The 26,440-nt window shown below is 37.4% G+C and overlaps 2 protein-coding genes across 11 annotated transcripts in view; one reads left to right on the top strand and one right to left on the bottom strand.

The window, feature by feature from the left end:
* LOC143895895 (nucleolysin TIAR) overlaps positions 1-26,440 on the bottom strand; it is a 529,366-nt gene that overhangs the window by 402,888 nt on the left and 100,038 nt on the right. The window contains exon 1 of one of the 7 annotated variants that reach the window (XM_077403352.1): positions 278-2,215. The exons of 5 other annotated variants lie outside the window; for them this stretch is intronic. The gene's annotated coding sequence lies outside the window, so the exon portion shown is untranslated. Of the gene's footprint in view, positions 1-277; positions 2,216-26,440 lie in introns of those variants that run through there. One more of the 7 variants, XM_077403357.1, reaches the window with a different exon arrangement.
* The window catches only part of LOC143895897 (uncharacterized), a 250,285-nt gene that overhangs the window by 167,046 nt on the left and 56,799 nt on the right, over positions 1-26,440 (top strand). For 2 of the 4 annotated variants that reach the window (XM_077403359.1, XM_077403361.1), the window contains one exon: positions 14,917-15,045. In XM_077403359.1, the coding sequence (XP_077259485.1) occupies positions 14,917-15,045 (129 nt within the window). Of the gene's footprint in view, positions 1-2,413; positions 2,791-14,916; positions 17,077-26,440 lie in introns of those variants that run through there. The other 2 variants (XR_013256492.1, XR_013256490.1) reach the window with 2 other exon arrangements.

Raw genomic sequence — 26,440 nt, 5'->3', positions numbered from 1 at the left:
TACTCCATCAACCGTGTTTTTTTTATTTGTTTTATTTTTTTCTTAATTTCGGCGTGCTACTACGTGTTATCGTTACTTTTATTATATTACTTTTTTGTCAAGTACTGCCGACGACGACGACGAGCAGAGTAGAAGCGTAGCAGTAGCACTAGTAGTGGTAGTAGTGGTAGTAGTAGAGGTAGAAGTAGTGGTAGTGGTACTAGTGGTAGTAGTAGTAGGGGGGTAGTAATACGTGTCGAAGTGAAGCTACAATGTATGTTTAATGATTTATCATTACCTGCACTCCTGCCCCAGCCCCTGGTGCTGGGGGTGGGCGTAGGGGGCGGCTCGGACGGAGGTGGTGGACGCCACCCTCGCTACCCTCAGCGATAGACCGCCTCGCTGACTGGTAAGCTGGACCGAAGTTGGCTGGTGATTGCTATGCGCGCAGCAACAAGCACGACAGCCGATCGGCTGTTGCTGATTCGGGATAGCCTGGAGATGATGAGTTAGGGGGCCCCTGGGCCCCGTGGAGGAGGGAGAACACGGGTACACCCCAACCAGGCAACCCACCACCGCAGCCCCGGGGCCCGGTGCGCTCGGTGCCAAGGCGCCTGTGGACGAGGCCACCCCAAGCTCGCTGGCCCTCCGGCAACCACTGCACCACTGCACCCACCCTCCTTGTTGGGGGGCTTGCTGATACGTCCTGTTGACGTCGATCGTTGAGCCGGGCTGAACAACCTCAACTTGGGCCTCTTTAAACTCACGATTGCCTGCGGGCGGGATTTTGCTACTTTGTTGTTAACTTCGAGCGATCTACTCCGAACTTGCGCGTGACAAACGCCGATCCTTGATCTGTTCCAAATCTTCTTGGATCGAGCGATGGACAATCAACGGTGAAAGCTTGAATCGCTTCACTTCGACTTTGCTTTTTAAATATGTAACGCGATACCGACACTCACACGTGGAAGGCTTGCTTACGTTAAACAAATCAATGGAAAATCACAGTCCTTACTGCAGTCTCAAAGAAAGATGTGAGTTTTAACAAACGGATTCAGCCGCCGATACTTCCAGTTATTAAACTCTATTGACACCGCGATTATAACACCGCTATTTACCACACGAACGATGCGATCGTGTTGAGAACTGCCTTTCACGTTTGTCACGATTTTCTAGGAAATGTTTTTGAGAAATATGTTAGATTTTATCGAATCTCGTCCCCGGTGGGATGTGTTTACCGCATACTCTTGGCACAGTCGACGCTCACTTCACGGCCACGTGGTCGACTTGGATGATCTATATCAGTGCGAGTGCCGATATGGTTGTGGATTGCAAAATATAGATTTCTGTGTGTAATACGTCACCGTAATTAAAAAAGTCCGCAATATATTTTTCTGTCAAAAAAATTATTTTATTCCTTTACAGTAAATACTCGAGACAAACCGTAGCATCAGCAATAATGAAATATTAAATTGACGGACAACGGGCTTTGAAACTTAATCGTTATTTCGTTTGTGACAGTACAACTGTTGAACACGTTTCATCGCGTTGTATAAACCGGCAAACTGACGATGTCTTCCTAGTAGTCGGCGAAGCATATGTTTCAGTCTCAGCAGTCTGTAACGAAGCAATCTGTCCAAGCGCCCTATGTCAAGTTGATTCGACAATGTAAGTCATAAAAACGTGTGTTCCCGCTTTATAATTGAAGATACTGCAGCATATGTGTCTACCGTACGTATTTCTCAATTTGCAATTTCATGTTATTCGTTAAAACCTATTAAAATCTTCCTGATGATGATCAGACTATGGTGAACAACACTCGCAGTCGCACGCGTCGCACGAAGATATTCGCTTACAAACGTGTTGCGGGAGAAGACACGAGGTTCGCGGTACACGCACAATTGGAAGAACGATTAATCACTGATCGTTCAAAAAATAGCACCTTCTTTTTCTTTTCTTTCTTTTCTCTATAACGCTGCCTTAAATATCTTTCAGGTATGACAGGTATGGATCATAGAAATCTAGTTAAACGTTATTGCCGCGCGAATGACACGTGAAATAAAAAGCGGCGGTTACTTCCGATCTTTGTAAGAGGATTAACACCCTTAATTGCGGCGACTTTCTCTACTTCCTTCCACGGGTAAATCAAACAAAGCGGCTGGTCCTCGCGATCGTACAAATGAGGTTAAAGACACGACGGGTGGAAAAAGAGGGAACCTAACCCGTAATGTTGGAAGGTCGCTCGCCGACTGACTAGCACTTCCGCTCAGGCTGTTGTGCGATTCAGAGTGGGGGATGCTTCGTTGGGTTGTTGTGTGTAGGGGTTGGTGGCGGTGGGTCGACTCGTCGGTTGGTTGGTTGGGGTGGTTGTATGTGCTTCGCTCTTGCTGTGCGCGGGAAACCAGGGGCTTTCAAGCCTCCAGGATCTCTGCGGCTCGGCGAGGTAGCGACCAGTTTCACGTGGCTCGTACTAGCTTGAGTTCAACTACTTTCACCTTGCGTCTCGTTGACAACGTCGCGCCCGAAGTTTTTTATGAAATCCCGACGCTGTGAATTTTAAGTAAGCGCCCCGCGCGTCCGCAAACACGCAAATTCCCGGAATATCAAGTGACTTTTATTTATATATTAACACGGAAGTTGACAGTAACGAGGGAGCGCGTCTGCCGCCGTAAAGATCACTTCTCGCTTCTATTAGGAAAAGATGTTCGAATTGGATAAACGTCGTCGCTTGTGTGCGCTTAGAAATTTAATCGTGTTGCGGCGAGATATATACCAGCAAGTAATCAAGACAAAAGGGTGGAACACGATTCGGTGAGTAAATCGATTAAGCGATGAGAAGAAGTCGAGATGTACGAGAGACTGCGTGGAGTATCAGGTGCGCGCTTATCCTGTCAATCGAATTATCCAGAGATTGTCGCAGCTGCTTCAAAATATCCTTTTATCTCGATAGGTACAAACCAGATATCAATCAGCGTTTGTTATTCAATTTCTAAAGATGTAAAATAAATCGTTCTTGATATACCGGGGATTCTTCACCAGATATCTACGTGAAATTTATTTTGATAATATTTTCCTGTTTCACAATGATTGAAAGAACTTGTTAATCAAGATCAACGTTAATTAATAGGTTTCGGATCGACGGTGTCACTAGAAATCTCACGGATTCTCGTATTCCTCGCTAGGCCATAAAAGACGTTCGGCCGTCGGGCACGAGCACTATTCTACGGGCGGATTTCAATTTGATAACGCGTATTTTCTGGAAGGATCTCACGTTGCCTCGCACCAAAACAATCACTTGAGCATACGCACTTGAAGCACCTGTCACAATTGTCGAACTTGCCGTCACGCACTGCCGAAAAATGTCACTTTCGCGAAAAAACGCCTTTCCGTTTTCAGAGCAAGGTCTCTCACGAGCGGGCGCCGAAGAACGACGACGAGGGGGGCGCGTATCGGTTCGTAAGCGTGGTTGTTTGTACGCGTGCGTCCTGATATTGTGTTGTGTTTATGCGACCGGCGTTTGTGTATCGGTGTTGGCGTGACGGTGAGAGGGGAAAAAGTGTCACGGTGTTACAAGCGATGGATAAAAAAATGATAATGGCGGATGAATAGGCGGATACGGAGCGGTGGTGTGACGCGGCGTCTCGTAGACTAGAGTGTAATGGACTATGGATTTGGTGGAGCGCTGGTCCTGCACGTAGGTAGGCAGCGTGGAGACAAGAACTCTGTATCGCAATGTATCGCGGTGGTGGTGGCGACGACGGCGGTGGCAGCGGCGGCGGCGGCGGCAACGGCGGCGGCGGTAACTGGAGGGGTGGTTTGCCAGGCTGGAGGGGCGAGTGGGTGGCAGAGGGTAGGAGTCTGGCTCGTTCCTTCCTTCGTTCGAAGTGGTGTAAGAGAGGGTAGGTCAGACGATCCCGAGACCGAGGGCGCGCAGAGCGCCGTTTCTCGTGCGGAAACAGTTACCGTTACTTCCGTTGCTGATGTCGTCATGTATATCTTCTTGGTTTTTGGACGTTTGACTCGATTTCTTGTCTTTTTAACGTAGCACGGATTCCCGGTGTCTTTTCGGATGGACTTACATTACGCTAAGTTCCAGAGATATCCCTCGTGTCGGAGAATGGATGATTATTTATTACACAATAATGAAGCCAGTGTCTCTATTACGTTGGAGTCTTAATTTCGAAATTTGCTATTCTTATATTGACTATAAATAATTGTGCACTAAATTAATATTTAAAAAATAAAAAATTTCAGTATTATAAATAAGGTGCCTTATTCTATTATGAAAAAATCTCGACGAAAGTATATATGAATATTTTTCTCCTCACTTTTGTATTAGTTCGCTAAGAGAAAAGTGTAACCAAAGGCATGTGGTTACCATGCCGATGAATCGATCAGCACTGGTCATTTGGCTCCCTTTGTCGCACGTGTTAATTAAAAATTGCTGGCGGTTATCGTCGTAGAAGGAATCACGCACATGCTTGTAATTAATTCATCAATAAATTCCCGTCGGACCACCCTCGCAATCTCGCAGCGTTTACCATCCACACTTCCGGAAATTTCCTCTTTTCAAAACTAATAATTACTGAACGAATCGCTAATATTTTTTTATAGAACGTTTATTAATTGTTCGTAATCGCGAATTAAATAATAAAATAATGTTTTATAATTATACTAAAAATATGATAATATATAATATAATATATTTTCAATTACTTACAGTACCAAAACGGTACTATGCAATGTAATTATCAAAGCAATGTATAAAGAATATTTTGGCATGAAACTTTACTATTACTTAACGAATAAAATTCTTAAAATACTTTTTACATAGATAATTCAGATAAACTTCTTTTCCTTTGTATTAAGGGTTTATATTGCCTTAGTTTTGTTCTATATGAATATATTATACAGATAAAAAATAGTGAAACAATGTGAAACATATTTTCCTCCATCACAATATTCTCTCTAATCAAATTATCCACTGTCATTGGGAAGCAAAGGAGAAATATAGTAGCGCAGATCAACGAAGGCAAAGTCGACAATTGTAAAGACTTTAAATGCGATTCGCGACTCATCTATAATTCAGAGCGCCCGCGGTCGGTGGTCTTCCATCGGGTCGCCATCAACGAGCAGGCTCGCGAAGCACGATAGATACGGTGTACACACTGCGCCCAGGAAATTTCGTATTTTCGTGGCTAATGACTGAGGAACGAGACGGTAATGTATTCTATGCGAAACATCTACTATGCGCTTCCTCATTAGCATTTGTAATGCGCATCTACCCCTAACTCGGGGCGCAAGCGTTGACGCGCCCGGCGCAAACCCATCAACGTACCATTTATAGCGCCCGTTTCGTGCCCGCGTACGCGGGAGAAAAGAGTTTACTACTCGTTGCTGGTGAATATGTTAATAGGATGCACCCGCGCAAGCAGCGCGCCCGTACCATCCGCGTTATAACGCAGCCGTTGCAAGATTACGGTCGCTTCGGCGTCAAGAGATATTTTTCTGCGTCTCCCAAAGGCCGCGATAATACGCGGAGGTAGACGCGCCATTAGGAAGTTTTTCACATGTCATGCGAGCGCAGTCGTTACATCCGCTTGTCGATGCTTTGTGATTCTTTTCTTTTTTTTTCTCTGTCCACGCCTGCAAAGCGATTCGCACTTATCGCTTTCGCATGGGAAGGCCCTTATCGACTTTGCCGAGTTGCGGATAATCGAGGGCGACGTATCGCGTGCGTGCGTCGGCCGCACGGCAATATGTGTGTTTACACTTATTGTGCATTGCTGAGGTATTTTTTGCACTATAATCGATACACTGGCAACGATATGATAAAAAATGCAGAATATTATTTGTATTAAAACGCGACTTATATCTGTCTATAAATCTTGTTTTTAGTTCGTAAGTGAAATAGGAATAAGGTTTGTTATATACACAAAATATTTTAACAGTTATTTGAAAGGACATACTAATTTATATTAATTTATATCAGTTACAATTCTTTCTTCTTGCCCATTTTTTCTTTCTACATATCAGAAATTTTAAGGAACAAAAATGTGCAGTTATAATTGTTCATTAACAAATTATCAAATTTAATAATCTCGTATAAAATAATTAATCCACATAGCGTTTATCCGGATATCTAAGGGTCCCTCTCACCGGATATTTCGCGAGAATATCATCCGAAACATTTCGCAACGGTGACGCCGTGAAATCCACCAAGAAATGCACAACAAACAAACGTGGCTTCTGATGGCGGCGATAACGCCGTAATTAACACTTCAGCCGGTGTGCCGTGCAATCTCACCGGATGTGTTTCGCGCAGGGAAGTACCGCAGCCGCTATAATATCCATGAAAAACGCTTGTTCAGAGCCGGAACGACCGCCGAGACCTGGGAACGTCCCGAAGCGCAGAGGTGGTGACAGCAAAGTCGACGGGCGCAATAACGGATAAGCGGAGCAATCGGACAGTTCGCGAGCGGCCTCTGCTCCTGATGGGCTGGACGATGGAGAGACACGGCTGTAGGGAGTCGGTATATTTATAATGACCCTATATGTATGCAAATAGCTGCATATCGTACGCGCTCCTATTTCGCTTGCACCGCTCGCACTCGCACGTGAGAGAAAGCTCGGTCCACGCATCATCTCTGCCTCTCCTCCTTCCATCTCCCCCCCCTCTCTCTCTCTCTCTCGTGTTTTCCGAATCCGCATCCACGTACGTAGGCGTGTGCATGTACATCGTGATCGCGTGTGCAATTACAAACACGCAGAGGCGACGACGAGCTGAGGGATGGAGATGCATCGATTGTGCGTAAACGCGAGTCAACGCAATTCCACGAGAGACCGCGGCACAATTTTGCAGTTAACCAGGTTTTTTTGGCCATTATACGCGGCCTCACGACATATTCCTGATAGACGCGACAGATCGCTTTCCGGACGAGAGAGCGTTCTAACTTGACAGCGAACACAGTATAACTTTCCATATAGGTCCGCCATAAAGGAGTATAGAACTCGTACGCCTCCATTTATGAACTTTCTGATGAAACACATATTTAATCTTCTCTCTCAGGAAAATTTCGCAGACATACACTGATTAACATACTGAATGTACGCTTGTGTTAATATCAATACGTGAGTAAGTTGATTGCAAACATTATTATATTACATTTACAAAGATGTTAATGCAATTTTCGTTTAAGAATCGCTATAGAAATATACATTAACCAATGGCATATTTAATTTACACAATATTTTCAAACCTATATATATACATTCAAGTAATATATAGAATTTACGCATAAAATCTTGATTAACATTTGATTTTATCAATTGCTGACGCATGCGGTAAAAAAACAGTAATATATTGCGATTTTATCTTCATTCCCGATTCGCTGCTAATGCGACTTTGAACTATATATATATTTAACGATTTTATTAAAACAGCTATTTATATATCTATATTTTATCAATTTTCGATATACTGATTATATCTTTGACTGTTTCTTTAAATCAACAAACACATATCGGATAAATATCAATAAGCATAGTTAATAAGTTCTGAATTTTAATTAAAAAAAAAAAAGCGTATGTTCTTACAAATTGATTACAGTTTTTTGAAATGATTAAACATAATTCTGTAAGCTTTTAAAGCTTAACCAAAATATTGCTATGTGTGTGCGTCTATATACAACGCGGAATAAAACACATTCGTCTTTTTTCTTACCTAAAACTCGCTTTGCGTAAATGTCGATAGGGCACATCGCGATGCACATAAATTATAACGATAAACATGTTATTTATAGACCGACATAAATTGACTATGCTAATTTCTGCTGATCAGCAGGAAACTGCGTTGGGGGCTACCACGATCGCTATAGTCGCATTCATTGAAAACAAAGTGCAACCTATGCCAACGCTACAAATCTCACTGTTTAGTCAATATGCAACGAGAAGTAAAAGTCGCTTTTGCAATTAATAATAATCCTTTGTGTACAGCTCTCATAATTTCTAGCCAATTATAATTGTGAACGATAAAAGTGTAAGTCATGAATGTGAAACAATTACAAAGGAGGGATATTTTATGCTATATGTATTAATTATTAATTAATTATTACGACATAATGAGTATACAAATTGTTTTATATAAATTATATATTTATTACTATAATTATTCTGTAAAATGAGTATGCGAATTATTATTCTACAAATTAAGCATTATTAATTACCGCATTTTACGTAATGAGATAAGACATGTTTAAAATAGAAGAAAAACTTTTGTACGATACTAATATTATTAATTTATTTAATATCTCGGTGATCGTGTATATATATATATATATATATATATATATATATATATATTAAGATCGCACCGTAATAAAATAAGTAACGAGTTTAAGGTACCATTAAAGCGTGCTCAAAGTTATGGCATTCTATCCTTCATAACCGCATGACATTAGTACAGCATGCAACAATATACCACGATAGGATCAGCAAGAAGTAGCAGCAACAGTCGCCAGTTTCCCGCTACTAGTTTCTGTCTCCGCGGTCTTGTTTTGCAGTACGAAAACCGTGAACTACCTTAAATAATTGCGAGCTTAAACCTGTTTTGCTAAAAACCCAAGCGAAGGAAGCGAGGCAATCAAAGAAGAAGACTGTCGAAAGAAGAATAAACAAATTGCCAGGATAAAAAGTATGGAATATATTTGAGTATATTCATTTCAGAGTCCAATGATTTCTCTCAAGTAATGTACGAACACTTCACGTATTAAGTATTAAGTAGACAAATATGAAAAACAATAAAATAATTGCTTAGTCATTTGATAGATATCAAACACGGTGAGGAAATTGAAAATTATTATGCTCAAATATTACGCGAATGGCTGAAAATAATTAATAGATTTTAATAATAAAGTAAGCAACAACTATATATATATATATATATATATATATATAACAGCCATTAATTACTAAATAATACAATGAATTATATGTAATGTTAACATCGTCATATTAATTTACCGTAACATTATAAAACTCAGATAATATGCTTGCAAAATCGCGAATAAGTCCATGAAATCGCAGATCGCACGATCAAAATTCACAGCGGAAAATACAAAATTGGGTGCGTAATATAGACATCTTATTTCTGGATACGTATAGAAGAGCATGACGAACGGTCGATCCCTCGGTAAAGTCCTTTGCATAGCCGGAGGGAAAGCGCCGAAATTCCAGGGAAGATTAAGACGTGCGGATTTGGGGGTAGGGCAAGCGGAAAAACAGGAGCTAAGGGCAGGGAACGGAGCCTTAGCTCGCGGCTACAGAAAACCGTAGTCAGCCTCGTCGCGGAGAAGACGCGAGAGAAATCTCTCCCACCGCTCTTGCTGCACGATCTCTCTCCGTCTTCGTATCCGCTCATCTCTTTCTGTCCTTCTCTCTCTCTCTCTCTCTCTCTCTCTCTCTCTCTCTCTCTCTCTCTCTCTCTCTCTCTCTCTCATCCGTGTAAAAGCAAGAAAGCTTAATTTCAATTTCGAGCCCCGAGGGTGTCGTTCCGAAACGAATATAATTATACGGAATAATTCTGACACGAGGATGGTGAGAGGGGGAGAGGTTGGTAGGCGGTTTGGCATCGAGTGCAGAGAGGTGGGAGGGTGTCGGTTGTGAACCGTTGAGAAGGAAGTCTCGTTCAAAAAGGGGTAGTAGCGGCACAGAAGAAAGCGAGCGGGTGTGAGAGGGTGCGTACAGTTCTAACTATCGCGTAGACCACGTTTATAAGCGTTCTCTTTATGTTACGCAAGGCGAACTCGCCGAAAGATAGCGAGTGCTTAATGGTTTGAAATTCCTGCCGGCGTGGATTGCCCCGTGAATGAAAATTAAGTCAAGTATACTTACAAGACTCGCCTCAACCGCGTTTCCCAATGAGCAGTTTCGAAGTGCGATTTCGATTCCTGTCTGTGACTTAACAAATGACAGTCTCGACACATTTTCTTTCGTTACTTCGGTAATGCTGAGAGATTATCGTTTTTTATTTTAATTAAATATTAAACTTGTAAATATGTTTTTTAAATTTAAAATTTATAACCATCTTGATTTTTGTCAATAAAAATTCATGATTTACTTTTTAAACTTTTAACCTTTTTATATTTTTATTTTTTAATTTTTTAACCTTTTTATACTTTTAATTAAATAATAAAAAGAAAAATATAAATTCGCGCAACTATAATTGATATGAGATCTAATTAAAATATATAAAAATGTTTAAGAGAGAGAGAGAGAGAGAGAGAGAGAGAGAGAGAGAGAGAGAAAACGATATAAATTTTTATTATTGTATTAAAATTATTTATAGGAACCGGATTAAAAAGTATATTATATACATATATGAGTTGTAGATAGTTGCATATGTTTGAAAATTATTAATACAATATAGAATAATAAAGCTAATTTAATAAGATGTTTTTTTTTTATTGTACTATTTATCCATCAGTCATCTGATGACGTCGTGACATTACGTGATTAATATAAATTATACGTTTTAATCTTTTACATCATTCTTTTAAATTAACTTTTAATACTCTTTTATTGTTTTATCAGTCGCTTTTCGTCGCGACTGATTTCACATTTTCCAACCTTGCGCTCTTCGCCTTCACGCCCTTATTCCATCCCTCTGTTCTCTCACCCTCCTTGAGTCCGATGAGACGAAAGCACCTCGTTTCATTATCCGGATATTAGCCATCGGGGACCCGAAATTGCTACAACTTAAACAATTTGTTTTAATGCAATCGTCGATTAACCGTTTACTGATTGCATTCTCATTGATTTGTCGACATTTTTATTTATCGAATCTATCTTTGCATAAAGCAAGTTTTAAATTTTTGTTAACATTTAATATTTGCCTTCTTGTCAGATGTAATAATTAACACCATGTCATATTCACTGCAAGACATTTTAATATTCGAATTAAAAGTACAGTATATTGCTTATAACTTATTTGTATATACACAGCGTACAGAATTCATGATAACAGATTCATTACCATTAACTGCGAGTTTGACTCGCATAATTAATAATTTGAAATTGTAGCCATTTCTATGCGTGCGGATTCGTAATCCATAACGTGCAGATGCTCTTGTGGTTTTACGATAACTCTTCTGCCTCATGAAATATTTCATCGTAAAATACTCGCCGGTAAATGATATTTCTGGAAACGTAAATAATGCATTCAACGCGCAATTGTGTTCGTATTTATTATACAAACATGAAAAATGCAATGACAGAAATTATCCACTAACGTATTAAATAAAACGATTTTATATTGTACCATTATGTTTTTTGATTAATGGAATATCAAATTGCATAATTTATATAAATTACATTAAAGTCTATATTTGGTTTACTGATTTTTTTTCCATACATTTATAAAAAAAAATAAGAATAATTATGATAGTAATAAATAATTTAATTAGGTTGAGTTTAAATAAATTTAGGTAGTTATTATATACAATATTATGTTATTATATATTAGTTATTATATATTATGTATATTTGTGTGTCTATAGCTAGATACATTTTATTATTGTTATTAATTTTAATTTTTTTAAGTATTTTTTAATATTATTCTATTAAGTTAGTTATATTATATTATAACTGCCTTTATTTTGTCAAGTATAAATATAAATCTATTAACAATTGATTGGATTAAATAACAAACTTATGAAAATTTTACTTACAAGAATTATAATTAAAGTATGCATAAAAAATAAAAATTGTCCTGACTAATATTCGACAATGAATATTCGATAATCTCAATTATATGTGAAAATTATTAAATGTCATATTAAATGTGATGTATCAAATGCAAGTAGGATCAACGCTCAGTCGTAATAGTGATCGAAATTGTTAGAACGAGGAAGAGCCCATGGCTGTTGATGGCATCAAATGGAACATTTCCGCACGTATATATATTCCTGCTTGATATTATCAAATTGCGCGAGTAAATCAAGAGCGAATTAAGATCCGCTAGAAGTGTACACAAGTAGACGGTAATTAACTCATCTGGAAATTATGAAAGTCAAGATGAAGGAAGTTTGCTAAAGCTAGAATAAAGTAAACTTTGAAGCGTTACTTATAAAAGGTAACGTAAATTTGCCGCCGCTTCAAAGGTAACTAGTTGCTATTTATTCTTTTTACAAGCTAAGTACTTTATAGAATTACTTTTGTAAAAATACGTATATTGAAATGTTTATTCAGTTACAGAACACGTATATCTTTATCTTACTTAATGATTTCGAGTCGAACAAATAAATTATATTAAAATTCTGTTACGCCCCATCTTCGTCTATACGGCAATCATGCTGTATGATATTCGCGGAATTCGTCGTCTTCAATAATACGACGCGACGCGGAGAACGGGATGACTTATAAATCCTGCAAGCGCGACAAGACTGTTTTCTCGAGAGGAGCAGAGACTGAACGAAAAAGTTGAAAGATACCGCGTGGAATCCTAAACGATTCGTTTGCCATCCGACTCACCTCCTCTCGTTCCTCGTCCGTTCTGGAATTCGCGCTAAGCGACGCGTGCCACGCTGCAATCTCTCTCTCTTTCTCTCTCTATCTCTCCTAGTACCTTCTTCTCAGTAGTCCACAGTGGAATCCTTTTTCTCCGTAGATATCTCCGCGAGCTCCAAGAAGCACGATGATTCCGTTCGTCCCGAAACGGTTTTCGTAATCTCCTCTGGAATCTCTTTTCCGAACGTACCCCACTCGGAAACTCCGAAAACTAAGATGGATCTTGAATTTCATACCGAAATCTTTTTTTCTTACACTCCTGAAGACACTATCACAAAGCGCAATAATTTTTATTTTATCCAAAGTTTTCAAATTGTGTTTTAAAATAATACACAGTCGCAAAATAATGATTCTGTTTTTTGTTTTGAATGTTTTGTGTTTCAACATGATTTCTTCTGATTCAATGATAATCTTATTTATTATTTCAAAGAACAACATATAATTATAATTTATTTATTATTATATTTTAATTTTATGTGCTATATATGTATATAATCAAATAGAGACAATTTTACTGTAATATGAATAACTAACACATAACAAAAACTATTTTAAAATTATACATATCTATTAATATGATATTTTTGATATTTATTATGATGGTTACAATATTAAACTTTTAAAATTAATTATAAAATGTAAAAAATATTGCAATAGAATTTTAAAGTATATAATAGTATATCACATATTACATATACATGATATCTTTCTACAATCACGAAAAAACTGAATCTTTATTCCCATAGGTTTCTTAGTTGTCAGAGCACAAAGCAAGTTGGCGATAAATGTAAGAGTCAATAATGATGAAAAAAGCTTTAGCATTTCGATTTGTGTGCTGCGCAGAACGCCATCCTTAATTAATTTTCGTATCCAGCCGCTAATGCCTCACGAATCAAGAACGGGGAAGGTTTTACGCTCGGGACTCGTGAAGCTTTTTAAAGTTCGAATCGGTCTCGGTTGCGAGGGAAGGCATGGTGGAACGAGATGGCTGGTACAGAAACAAAGAAGAGCAAGGGACAAGAGAGATGGCGAGAAGGAGCCGGGGAAAGAGAAGCAGGGAGAAGTGGCAAACGAGAGAGGAAGATGGAAAAGGTTGTGAGCGAGCGGGAGAGAAAAGGGAGACGTCGTCGCGCGGTGATTTAAGGTCCGGTGCCGCGCTTAGTTCTCTAAACATTTTAGCCGACCTTATTTCGCCTGCATTATTTCAACGTTAAGACAAGGCGGAATTCCACGTCGCACAAAGGCCGGGGGGAGGGAGGGCCCACGAAAGGCAGGTCGGGGCTTGCGAAGAAAGCTACCGGCTCGGTTAAGTGGGCTGATACATAAATATACAATTAATCAAGTCGACTCGTCGTATATATATCGCATCCGTCCCCGTATCCAGCCTCGTTGTCGTCGCATCTCTCTTCGCATCCATACCATCCCCTATCGTCCCTCTTTTCACGGCGCGCGAACACCTTCCTCCACTTTTCCACCGATACGATACATGCAGCACCCGCTTGCGTTACGATAGAGATGAGTAAATAAAGCTATTTGGTTAAACGACGTCCCACCATTTACATCATGCGAGACCTGCAACGAACGAAGTACTCGTCGTGGGACAAATGACTCGTGAAACGAAGCGCAATGATCGTGCTTTCTTCGTGTTCGCTGCACGCGAACGCAATCGTTAATATTATGTTGCGAATTCGTATTATAGAGATTTGCGTCGGATCAACAAAGTTCTCATTCTATTAAAAAAGTACCAAAATAAGGAAAACTTCAATTTACGTCTAAAGATATGTCATATCTATACATATTTAACATTATAATAATAGATTTGACATCTTGGGACAGTATCATAATAAAAAAGATTGACAGAACAAATTTATTTAAATATTTCCAAGAACTCTATCTCTCGTGTTGAATTCACAAAAATGTTTATATAAACGTGTATGCGAAAAAACCTCTTTTGCGAGCAGAAATTTTTAGTAGAAAAGACCAACCCGCAACACCGTATATCGTATGCAGCTGCTTATTTTTAGGACACGTTTTAAAAGTGTGATAAACTTCAGAGCTAGAACCTTTTGAGGTCAAAGTAAAGGAAAAATGAATTTCGTTATTACCGTCAGGGATGATATACTCAGAATGATTTTGCTTGATCTTTGCTTGATGTATATCTTTGAAGCCCTTACTATATCAACTCGTTAAAAAATTACTATAATAGCGCAAATTTGAACATGTTTATTCAACGCATTATATTTTATATTAAAATACTGAAATAATGAAATAAGTAAACAAGTGACCTTTCAAGACGAGGGATTCAAAGATAAAATTCTAGTATAATCAAATCAAATTTTGAATTATTTTCATTGTTTATAATTTGTTTTTCAGGGAAGTGTTTAGACAATAAAAACAATCTACTGCATCCAGATTCAGTGCGCAATTCTTCCTGCGTGTCGAGGCTTTTGTTAGCGAAAGTTTTAAAAATGGAAAGATTTAAACCTCTTCTCACATATATAGGTATGTATATATCACGCATGTACTTATTTTCGTATGTACAAATTTATTTTAATGCTATAGTAGAAAGAATAAACCATCGTTTATTTGAATTAATGTTTTAATTTTCTTAAAGTTAAAGCGATATAAAAACAAAGATTTGTATAATTACGTTAATACATTTACAGAAAAATATAATCAATTTGAGAAAGACATTTTCTTATATAAACTGTTTATATAAGTAATAAACCCAAATTTGCAACAAATAAGATAATTATATGGATACCTTAGATTTTCTTGTGTGTTTTAGTTGATTTCAATATATTGCCAGTTATCGAAGGATTAATTGTTTGTTATAGTTATATAGTATGTTTCGATTAATGGATATTTGCCGTCAACGGTGATATTTGTAAAGCAAACATGGTTTGTCGTTTTGACTGTAAGTCATATATCGTGGTTTCTATATCAGAAATACTATAGTGGACGCAGATAATTTTATTTGTGACAAGAAGCGTGTTTATATCAATACCAATTATACGAAAGAAATAAAAAATCAATATTTATACATTTATATAATTAATATAGATAATATACTATATAATAAAAATTTAATAAATATAAATTAATTATTATGAAATAAAGAAGAAAATAATAAAGAAAATTTTAGTAAATATATTTTTTTATATAGAAATATAATTTAGCAATACGTGCGTGCTTTAATTAATGTAGCAATTGTCACACTAATAAATTAATAAAATTATACGCATGCATCTATGTATCAATATTACGATATGTAAATATCATATTAAAATATATTGTGCTTAATGTCCGTATTATTGAGCAAAAGGAAACACGGCACTGATATATTGCGATGATCATTTACGCGAAGTTACGTACCAAGAAGCAAACGGAGAATTTGGCAAATGCCACTGCTTTCTTGTGCTTCCGTTAAGAAACCCTGGCAGACTCTATACTATGACATATATATAGCTTCTGAAACATCTTCTACGGATATCCCACGTTGAATTTGCCGAAGTCCAAGAAATTTATCATCCATAAACCTTTTCATATATAGGTATTTGTAAGAACATTGGACGCATACAATAATGCAATAAAATGCACTGTCACTCGCAAATACGTGCAAATGATATGTGCCGATGGCAAAAGTAAACGCTTTTCAAAAGCCCCATGCTTTACGAGGATTATTTATTTTTAGGAAATTATACATGCAATATTTTATGGAAGATGTAGCTGTCAGCGGGAAATCCAATGAATGTTTTAAGCTTCACCTCCATTTGTAAAACATTTCCGATGAGTGCCGATGTAATTTGCATGTTATTAAAGGACGGTTTTACTAGTCGCGCGCAAAATTCGAAAAATGCATGTTTACGTGACACTGAATAACGCGTTTTCGCATTGCATAGGCAAACGGATATGCATATACGTAGAGAACAGCTTGAAGAAAAATGCTGTTAAAGAAGTTTTATGTAACTCTGTAAGAAATTCTATTTGGAAGATTAATGTTCCACAAATCTTGATGGATACAACTCTTTTCTGGATAAGACCATCTCTTAGGAATTATGAAAAAGTGAAAATGTGTGTGTGTGTGTGTGTGTGTGTGCATGTGTGTGTTTGGGGAGGAGGGAGGTATGTGTATACAGAAAAATTATTTTAAATACAATATATACGAGAAATTCTCGATGAGTACTTTGTAATATCAAAATATATTTTTTAAATATGCAGTTTTACTATTAAATTATCAATATGTAACCATATATACTAGAGATAAATTTTGTTGTTATTAATAATAACATAAGTAATTAACATATTACTACATTATACTATTATGAGATAATTATTTATTAATTGTTTCTAAATAAATGTGTACGGAACTAAAAATAAGAATCGCTATTATTTTAAAATAATAAATGTAACCGTATATTTTTAAAATATAATCATCAATCTGAAGATTTTTCATCAGCCTTTGCTATCGTTGATAAATTTGAGTTATCAGAATGGTGTCATCGTGATATCGTATACACACGTTTCCCCTAGATCTACAGATATCCGCACTTGTGTTCAACGCAGATCAGAGACATAGATATCTATTATAGTTTTCGATGGAAAATTAAATAATTACAAAATTCATCGTGGAACGACGGCTATTTTCAAATATTAAAATCACAGCTTACCAACATAAATGATATATACGAGGCAAACATGCATCAAATATTCATTACCGTTCCGCTTCAACGTTAAGAGTATCAACAACGAGATAACCGGCGAAAATAAGTATACAAACCGGCTATACGACGCCTGGCGCGATCAAGATTACCGCAGAATCCTCGACGTAGCACGAAGAACAATAATTCACCTCGAAAGTGGCTGCCTAAAAAAATAATCTCCACCAGCTTGTTCTTACTCACGCTCGTAAATCAGCGTGCACGATTGTGCTCTGCATAGCGGGTCACGGAAGTCGGGCACTACGAATCAAGGAAAAAGGAAATAAAGCCGTCCGGTTCTCCTAATAATTCCGTAAGAGTCGTATTTTCACGCGCGCGTGAAAAAGCGCGACACCGTTTCGTCGTTCATTCGCGCGAGAACGCATCTGTGCGGGCCTCTCGTCGTTCCTCGGGCGTTTCGCGAGAAATAAGAGCCGTTATACGCGTCGAGCGAGCCGCGTCGGGCGTTGCAAATGAATCGTTAAAGCCGAATGGCAGGAAAGCGCGTCAGACGCGAGGAAATCGATGCCAAAGTAAATGATTTCTCGCGCGCCCGTAAACGTCCGCGCCTTTCGTACGCGAAGATAAGCAACATAAATCTTCGGGTTGCGCGCGTGTACAGGCGCGTGCACATATACAACGCGCGAAGGATAGTGCACGCATGTGTATAAAGCGCCTTCGGACGCGTCCTCGCCCGCCCGCTGCTCGTCGAGTATGATGGCCGTACATACAGCTTTTGCACCTTTAATATTGCACGCGTCAGTGTTGAAGTATTTACGGCCACGGCGCATAAAAGCGCCGGGGTTCGGTCCTTGAACTCCCTTTTGCAGCAGCTCTTCCGTCGAGAGATTCAACCGTTGATGCTCGCTACACACCCCACATTCGGCATACGATACTCTTATTACACCAGTATCGCTGTGGCATTGCCGTAATTATGCGGAAAAATTTCCTACTTAAAGAAAAATCTACACAGATATCCGAAAATGTTTCTTTCTAATATATCTTGTAAAATATATTTGTATCAAATTTTATTTTAACAATATCAAATTTTTTAACAATATATTTAAAAAAATTTTGAAAGAATATTAAATGCGTAAAATTGAATAAGTATAGGAAACTGATTACATTTGTGGTGTTTGCAAAATTGCGGTGATTGCGAGACAAATCGTGTCATATTTTTTGATAAACGTTGTATGTTATTTTTAACACACATAATACTTTAATATAATAAAAAGTAATATGAACTAAACCATTTATTATTATATAATATATTATTGGAGAGAAAATTATAATCAAATTATGATCTGCCACAGACTGCAGTAATAATAAATATCAATTTTCTTCTTGGATATTATACCTTCGTATATATTGTGCAGCAGAATTTCGTCGAGTTCAAAAATATATACATATGCTCAAACGCAGTTTTGGGTAGCTGCAAACGCAGCGAGGTAGAACCGACATAAATATTAATTGTACGAGATTACATGTAAATACGTGCGACAGCAAGCGGCGGTGGGTGAAAGGAGGGTACTGCGGTAGCACGTGCATCCCAAATGGACCATTATTCCATCAGCGACACAAACTGTTAGCTAACTCGGTCAAGCGAAGTGACCGTGGACTCTCCTTTCGGAGACAAGTTGTGGATGGCTGGGCAGCGCTAAGCGGGGTCAGATTGGCGGCCGGAGGGCAAGCGGTTTAATTTTTTCGGGCGGTTGCCAGAAATAATCTTTCCGCTCGACTCGGCAGAGTCGATTGTTTGATCTCGACAAACCTCGCCCATCTACCAACAATCTGGCTATTGTTCCTCCCGCGAATTACTTCAAACTTCAAGAATTAGGCTGTTGTCCAACCGCTCTACGTGATCGGCATACGAAATTTATGGATTTCCTCTTTACACATACAATTAAATACATCATGCGTATTGTGATTGTATGTCGAATAGAAGGCTTAAAATTAGTAATGTGCAAAAATGTAGCGTTTATATAATTGTAAAATAATTAATGTTATTGTCACATTTTTAGTATTGTCGCGTTAATATTATAGTTGTAACAAAAACAAATATTTGCAATTTAGATGCCATTATAGCTTTTGACTTTCACAGAATTTCTCATTTCTGCTCGTGTTCTCATTCTGTTTTAATATATATGCATATAGATATTAGCACACATACGATGTAAACTTAAATGCACTATTCTCCCCATTTACCGTGTGACAAAACGCCGAATTGACGGTAATTGCTACTTAAACTTTGCGTTGGGCGCCGCGTAATCGGGGCATTCAACAATTTACATCTATTCCGTGAGCACACACGTAACGCATCGCGGCCGTTAAAATCGCGAACTGCAGCGCGATAGCTTGCAAAGACCTTTCTCGCATCGAGTAGCATAGAAGCCGCTGGAAAACGAAGAGGAATAAGACGGTACCGGGAACGAGTGAGAAGTAAGACGAAGGTGACGGTGAAGTACGGTGGAGGGTGGTACGACCGTTAATATGGAAGACAGGATGAAGGAGACGCGGCAGGATGTGCTCGAGGCGCATTTCACACAAAGTTCCTCGGAGTAGGTAGGTACAAGTTTTAGCCCGAACAACCCGCTCCTCTGCTACGCTCCTTAATAGATACCTACTTCGCGGGACACACCTACCGTCAGCCAGTACCTCACCCCTTCCGTATTACTTGCTCACCATCCCTAATGCCCTCCGCTAAGGTCCTTCAGGATTAAGCCACCCTTGGGATTTCCGGGTGTAGAAGCCATCGAGGTCACTGAAGAACGGACGAAGGCTAAGCATGCCTCGCCATTCAGTCTTACGGCTAATGACGCTCTTGTACTAGCCGGTGCTAGTACAAGGTATGTGCATCGAAGGGCGCTCTCACAAGCTTTGACAGATGTTCTTTCTTATAACTAGTTTCGTTGTGCGATATTCTTTATAAAGATCATCATTTAAAAATAAAAGTTTTGCTCGATGCGGACGAAGTAGCAAAAAATATAAGACAGAAATCTCATGTACTAATTATTATACATAATTTTTTAAATATTTACAGATTTTTAGTAATTTACAGAAAAAAATAATAAGAATAGATCAAAATACTAAACAATATTATTATTAGCTAGTATTAGATAATAAGTATTAAAATAAAATATCGTGTAGAAAATGATTTACTATGTGTCTTTCAAATTTTACTTTTGTGTTGGTGAGCACATTTGATTGTGAGTTACACTTCAGAGATTTTTGATAGAAAATGACGCCTTAATAATGACGTCTTAATAACATTTCAAGATGTTTAAGAAATATATCTGGAAATAATATAATATAAGGAGGATACTTCTATATAAAAACACATTGTCTTTTCAAATCGTCCCTAAAAATTTATAAAACATTGGTATATATATTAATGCAGTTTCTCTGCTATAAGAATACATAAGATTCCCTTACGACTTATTTTTCTTAATAATACGTTTTAGCTTTCAGAATAATTTTCTATAGTGAGTTTTAATGATTGTGCATTGTCCGTAAAAGCAGGGGAAGAAGATAAAATCACGCTGCGCGTCTAAGACCAAAGGGTTTTTTAATAAGCGACTGACACCCTTCCGGTGCGATCCGCTTACCAACCCTTTCTTCGTTGGATAGAGACAAATATTCAGCCAAGGGAAAAAATAACGCGGCGGCAGTAGGGTCGCACCGTGGAGTCTCATCCATCCTTTGGACCGTGATAAATGCATCTGGTTAATAAAAAAAAGTGAAATTTCATGTAAAAGCAAAAACCCTATAAAAAAGCAAAGATTAATTCGCAGTTCTTATTTGACTAATATTATTAATTTTTAATTAATTTATTTGTAATTATAAAAAACATTTTTTTATATATTTAATTGTTACATTGTATACATAATTGAATACATCGCTATTGTACATTTTCAAATTGCTTATAACATTAAAAACAAAAGCTGTTTATCGTATCTTGTTAATATACAAAAAAATAATTTTTGTATATTAGAGAGAATTGAAATGCATTCTGAAAAATCTAAAATACAATATGAAATATTATTATTCCATAAAAAATGTTATGAGAAAAAAGAAGGGATGCCAGAAGAACTAACCCTACCAAGTTTGCAGAATAAAGATTATGCAGGAAATTATTCAGAATAATTAAAATGCAGATGTGCGTCGCACAAATCTTCCAGATTTTTCAATGCGTTAAGGAGGGTAGTCTAGTCCTCTTTCTTCATTCCTCTTTTCGTATAAGAAGCAGTAAAGTTGTATGTATGTGTGTGTGTGTTTGAAGTCGATTCTGTCCAAAGAATATGTATATGTACGAAGGAGCAAACGAATGAATGAACGAGGGATGAAATATACTCTGAATAAGAAATGAGAGGAATATTTAAACGTCCTACTACTACGATATCTCCGTTTTCCTGATTCGTATTAAATATACATACTAAATATAAATCATGAAAAAATTCACATCTTATTTTATAGAAAATTTTTAACAATTCAATAATGACAAATATATTAACTCTCTCTATATATAAATTATATTTATAATTAAAACAAATATTATTTAATACAAATTTTATAAATCATTTGCCAATGTACTTTTAATTTTACAAGTGCAATAAACGTTTTTTTAAAAACTTATCTTTTAGGTAAAAAATGGTCGTTTGATTCAACCTCAACTTTATACCTATATATTTTGATCGCTCTGGATTTAGAGATTTTTAAAACGAGCACAAAAGTCTATAAGCGATACCACAGATACGAAAAAATAGCTCCGGCCCGAAATATAATCGTGCCGAGTTCCGATCTCCAACGAATTGATAGTTAATTACCGGGAAACGGGGGTGGCTCGGATAACGGATGGGACAAGCCGTCGCTGTAATTCACGAGGAACGGATTTTCGTGTTCCTTTATACGGGACGTAACGCGAGGCGAGCGACATCGAGGGCCGCACCCTTCCTGAATCCTTAACCCGCCGGAACTGAATATTTAACCTGTCCCGGCGAACATAGAAAGAGAAAGGGAATAAGGCTGAACAGAAGAGAGATATCCCATCAAAGCGAATAGATCTGTGTTCGCTTTAACGGATCTGTCGATTCCTATCCTACAGAAACGTCATTGTCGCCTCTTCACACGTCCCTTAATAAATATTTGGTTAGTTGTACCAGGGAGAAAACATCACAGGGAAATAAACATATAATGTAATACAAAGTCAAAGGGTCCATGTCATAAATAAAGATTTTGTAAGTTTCCAAGAGACTACATTTGCAGCGAATATTTTGAAGAGTATTAGAATTGTATAAAAAAATTTTATATATTTGCAAAAACATTGGACAATAAGTTTCACACACAAAATAATATTGAGTTTATAATAAATGCTTGTAATATAACCAATTTAAAAGTGATGTAACAACATCCTGTCATTATACATATACTTTTTAATACTTATACTTTGTTTAAATAAAGATAAAATATTTAAAAAAAATATATATATATATATATATATATATATATATTATATATTGGCATACAAGATCAACATTGACTATGTTGGTGAAAATAATGTTTAAGATCTGAAGAAAATTTCGCGGAATGCACGAGGCGAAATGTCAGTTCGCTTCATCTTGATCCCTCTCTCATTTCTCTGCTCTTCTTCCGCCAGCTGACATCTCGCCGTTTCTCATCATCCATCAGCAGAGCCCACTCAAGTTGCAACAACTGTAATTAATTTTCTTTTAATTCTCAAGATTAATGGATCGACGTAGTCCACTTCGTTGGCATCGAGCGGAACCCGCGCTTTATGGTGTTTACGGATCTATTTAGAAATTTCCTGACCGTTAGGCACACGGCCAAATAAGCATGGTCATCAATAAACCGAATGGCGTAGCGCGTGCTGGAACTTGGAAAAATCAATAGACAACGAGAAGGAACATTACAGGTCAATAAAGTGCAATCAGTTGTAAATATCTCTCGTCACTTTTTTTCCTATTCCTCAGTCAAGAGAAAACGTTTTTGTATTTTTTTTTATAAAAAAAGGAACAAATATCACAAACAGGATGTTCTAACAGGAATCTCTCGATATTTTTATTAAATTGCATATAGAATGTATTGAATTTCATTCGAAATATTCCACAAAAGCAAAATAAAAGAATGCATACGCATGAGAACGTCCAGATGTTCAGATATTATAAAAATAACGATACACTATTGATGTTAAATAATAATGCAAAATAATATCACTAGCAGCTGTCGCATTTAATTTTATTCTGAAAACTTTCATGAAATTTGCCGTTATATATTAAAAACTTCTTTATGTTCAATTCTAAAGTGCATTTCCATCGAAATAATTCTTCCTTTATGTGCGCGCATTGTATACGAAAATTCTATAGATACGTATAATATTAAAGTAATGTGTCGCTAAATATGCAAGTATTAAGTTTTAAAGGTATTAATGTGGAAATTAGTTGTTACCTTTATGCACCTAACAATTTTGATATATCAGAGTAACGCTGCAGTTACTGCTGCGACAACGAACACCATTGCGACGATATAATTAAGGCATTGTATTAATTTGACGTTATCAGTAGCGCACGAATTCCATGAATCGCTGAGGGATATAACATGTACTCATGCGAGAACACAATTTGTAATTACACCTCCAATCTTAGACGTAACTGTAGGGTAAGCATTGAATTTGCAGAGTCTCTTGTAATTGCAGCAACGATAACTTTCCAGTAGTGAAAGCAGTCGCTGAATAATCGACTTCTATTCGTAATTTTCCATGTGGAGAAAACTTGACTTTTACAATAATAGCGCAAATACGCAGCTGGCAATTATTTATGGTAAATATGGTAATATTTACATTTCCCTGTCTTCATTCTGCATATTTTTCTAACAACGTAGTTTTATGATTCTATGTTTAACTTTCAGGTACTTTAAAAAACAAGAATATATTTTACTTTCTACTATTAAAAAAGAAATACAGAATAGTAGATAAAGTCGACGGAAAGAAAAGCATTATGCTTAAACTATATAAGAAAGAATTATAGCGGACCGATACTGTAATGTCAACGCAACAGTTGTCTCTTTAGTTGTTTACTTATTTATATAATTATATAAGAGTGTTTTCTCAATATTTTCTAAAACACTAAGGTCATTATTGCGCAATATCCAATGTGCCAATAATACTTTCATAATGAAAAGCTTTTACAATGCCGCGAGACGCTCCAAACGTTAGAAAGAGAATCTTATTGTCGCAATCTTATTCCATTTCTTTTTACGCGCAAACGATCGGGAAGAACGAATTTTCATGCAAAAGCTCACACACGGATGATAATTCGAGATGGATGGCCGCGAGCTCGCGCGAGAAGAGAGAGAGAGAGAGAGAGAGAGAGAGAGAGAGAGAGAGAGAGAGAGAAAAGAGCGAACAAGAAATATACTTTTTCCTCCATACTCTGAGAGGTAAAGGGATGGGTCCTTTATATTCCTCTGGTGAGGCACCGAGGTCTGTCCAAATGAAGTGTTGAAGAGCTCTGCCAACATGAATGCGAGCGAATAAAAGTAACACGCGCTTTGAATTGTACGACTACAAAGAGCCGCCACCGGGCTAATTTGTCTGAATGAACGAGCGATGGACTATGGTGGTACCACGGGAGTTGGACCAGAAACGGGGGATCGGACCTAATTCTGGATAAACACCCTTTCATTATTTCCGGGCTTCGCCGGAGTCCTCCCGTTTCGACGATTCCGCCGTGCCTCTGGCCTTTGTTCTTTGCGCGTTGTCTTACTAAGCTACGAGCGCTAGTCTTGCAACAGAAACCTTGTCTGTCATCAGAAACTCGTCAGGAAGTGATCTTCCCACGCGATGAAATCGCGGTGCCATTAAAAGCGTACTTTCTTTTTACTGCCGTTAATTGATCTAATATATTTACCGTAGAATACTAATATACCCGTCAGTCTGAATCGCATTTTTCACGTTATTACTTTTAGAAAACAACTGTTTGCAAAAATACAAGCTTGTCTTTTATTACTGGTCCAGCTATATTTAATATTTTGACTATTTGCATGTATAATTATAATGATTTCTCATAACACAATCTTAACGCAAATTATGTAAATTTTTAATTAATAAGAGATTATAAGAATTTGCCTTCGTACGCATTTAGTTATCTATTATTTACCTAGTATTAAGTAATATAAAAAGTAATTTAAAGAAACGTACAAAAATTGTTATAAATTTATCACAAGTAAGTACCTTTGTATTTGTACAATTTTTTTCCAAAAATGACATTCGAAAATTTCTTCTTATTCCGTCGAAAAATCCGACATTATTGACACAGACTTAATTCCCATCACGTTCCGAATACGAAAACATTCTCGGGTTAAGGACAGCAATAATTCCTATTCATCGGACTGAAGGATAAATTATACGACGATCTCTACGACATAAAGTTTCGGGTATATTCCGAGTTTCAGAATTACGTTTAAACAGATATAGGGATATAGTGCTCGTATATTTGTAATATATACTGACTGATTTAATTAACATGGATCGCAGCAGACTGGTCGCATGCATTTAATGATGAGAGCGGCTGCTGATGGTTTAGCCACATTCCCTGTTACTCTGTTCGTAATAAACAAAAATTTCTATCTCAACACAATATTATAGAATAACATATAAATACTAACAACTAAATATCTCTCTATAGAAAACTTACTGATATCAATTTATATTTTAATAGCACCTAATTTCATTTGCATTTTATTAATAACTCAACAAGAATAACTCATTAGATTCTAACCAGTTATCGTGATAAATCGCAAAAGCGAAAAGATGGCGAGAAAACAAATGGTTGTAAAGTGACAACGAGTGGTACGGAGGCTCGGAGAAGAAATTCAGGCAAGACGGCGAAAAATTAAAGTAGCGTCCTGAGGAGAAACGGAAGGATGAGGGCGGAAGAAAATGGTCGGGCGACCGTAAAGGCACGTCGAAACAAGCGGGCGTAAAAAACGGGATGCAATTGGCGTGGGCTTAGAGTAAGTCCTCCCGCAGGCCAAATTCTTTCTCTCTCTCTTTCTTCCTTCCTTCCTCTATCTTTCTCTATTCCACTCTATATCTCTCTCTCCTTCCCTCTTTCTATCTCTCTCTGTTGCTCGTGGTACAGCGCGGAGGGTGGCTGCGCCCCTCTTTCCGTGCTACCCTCCGT

The sequence above is a fragment of the Temnothorax americanus genome, unplaced genomic scaffold, assembly GCF_048541705.1.
Source record: "Temnothorax americanus isolate GAGA-0224 unplaced genomic scaffold, ASM4854170v1 Scaffold17, whole genome shotgun sequence".
In the NCBI taxonomy this organism is placed as follows: domain Eukaryota; kingdom Metazoa; phylum Arthropoda; class Insecta; order Hymenoptera; family Formicidae; genus Temnothorax; species Temnothorax americanus.
Note: the sequence above shows the minus strand (reverse complement) of the source record. Positions and strands in the feature narration are given on the sequence as shown.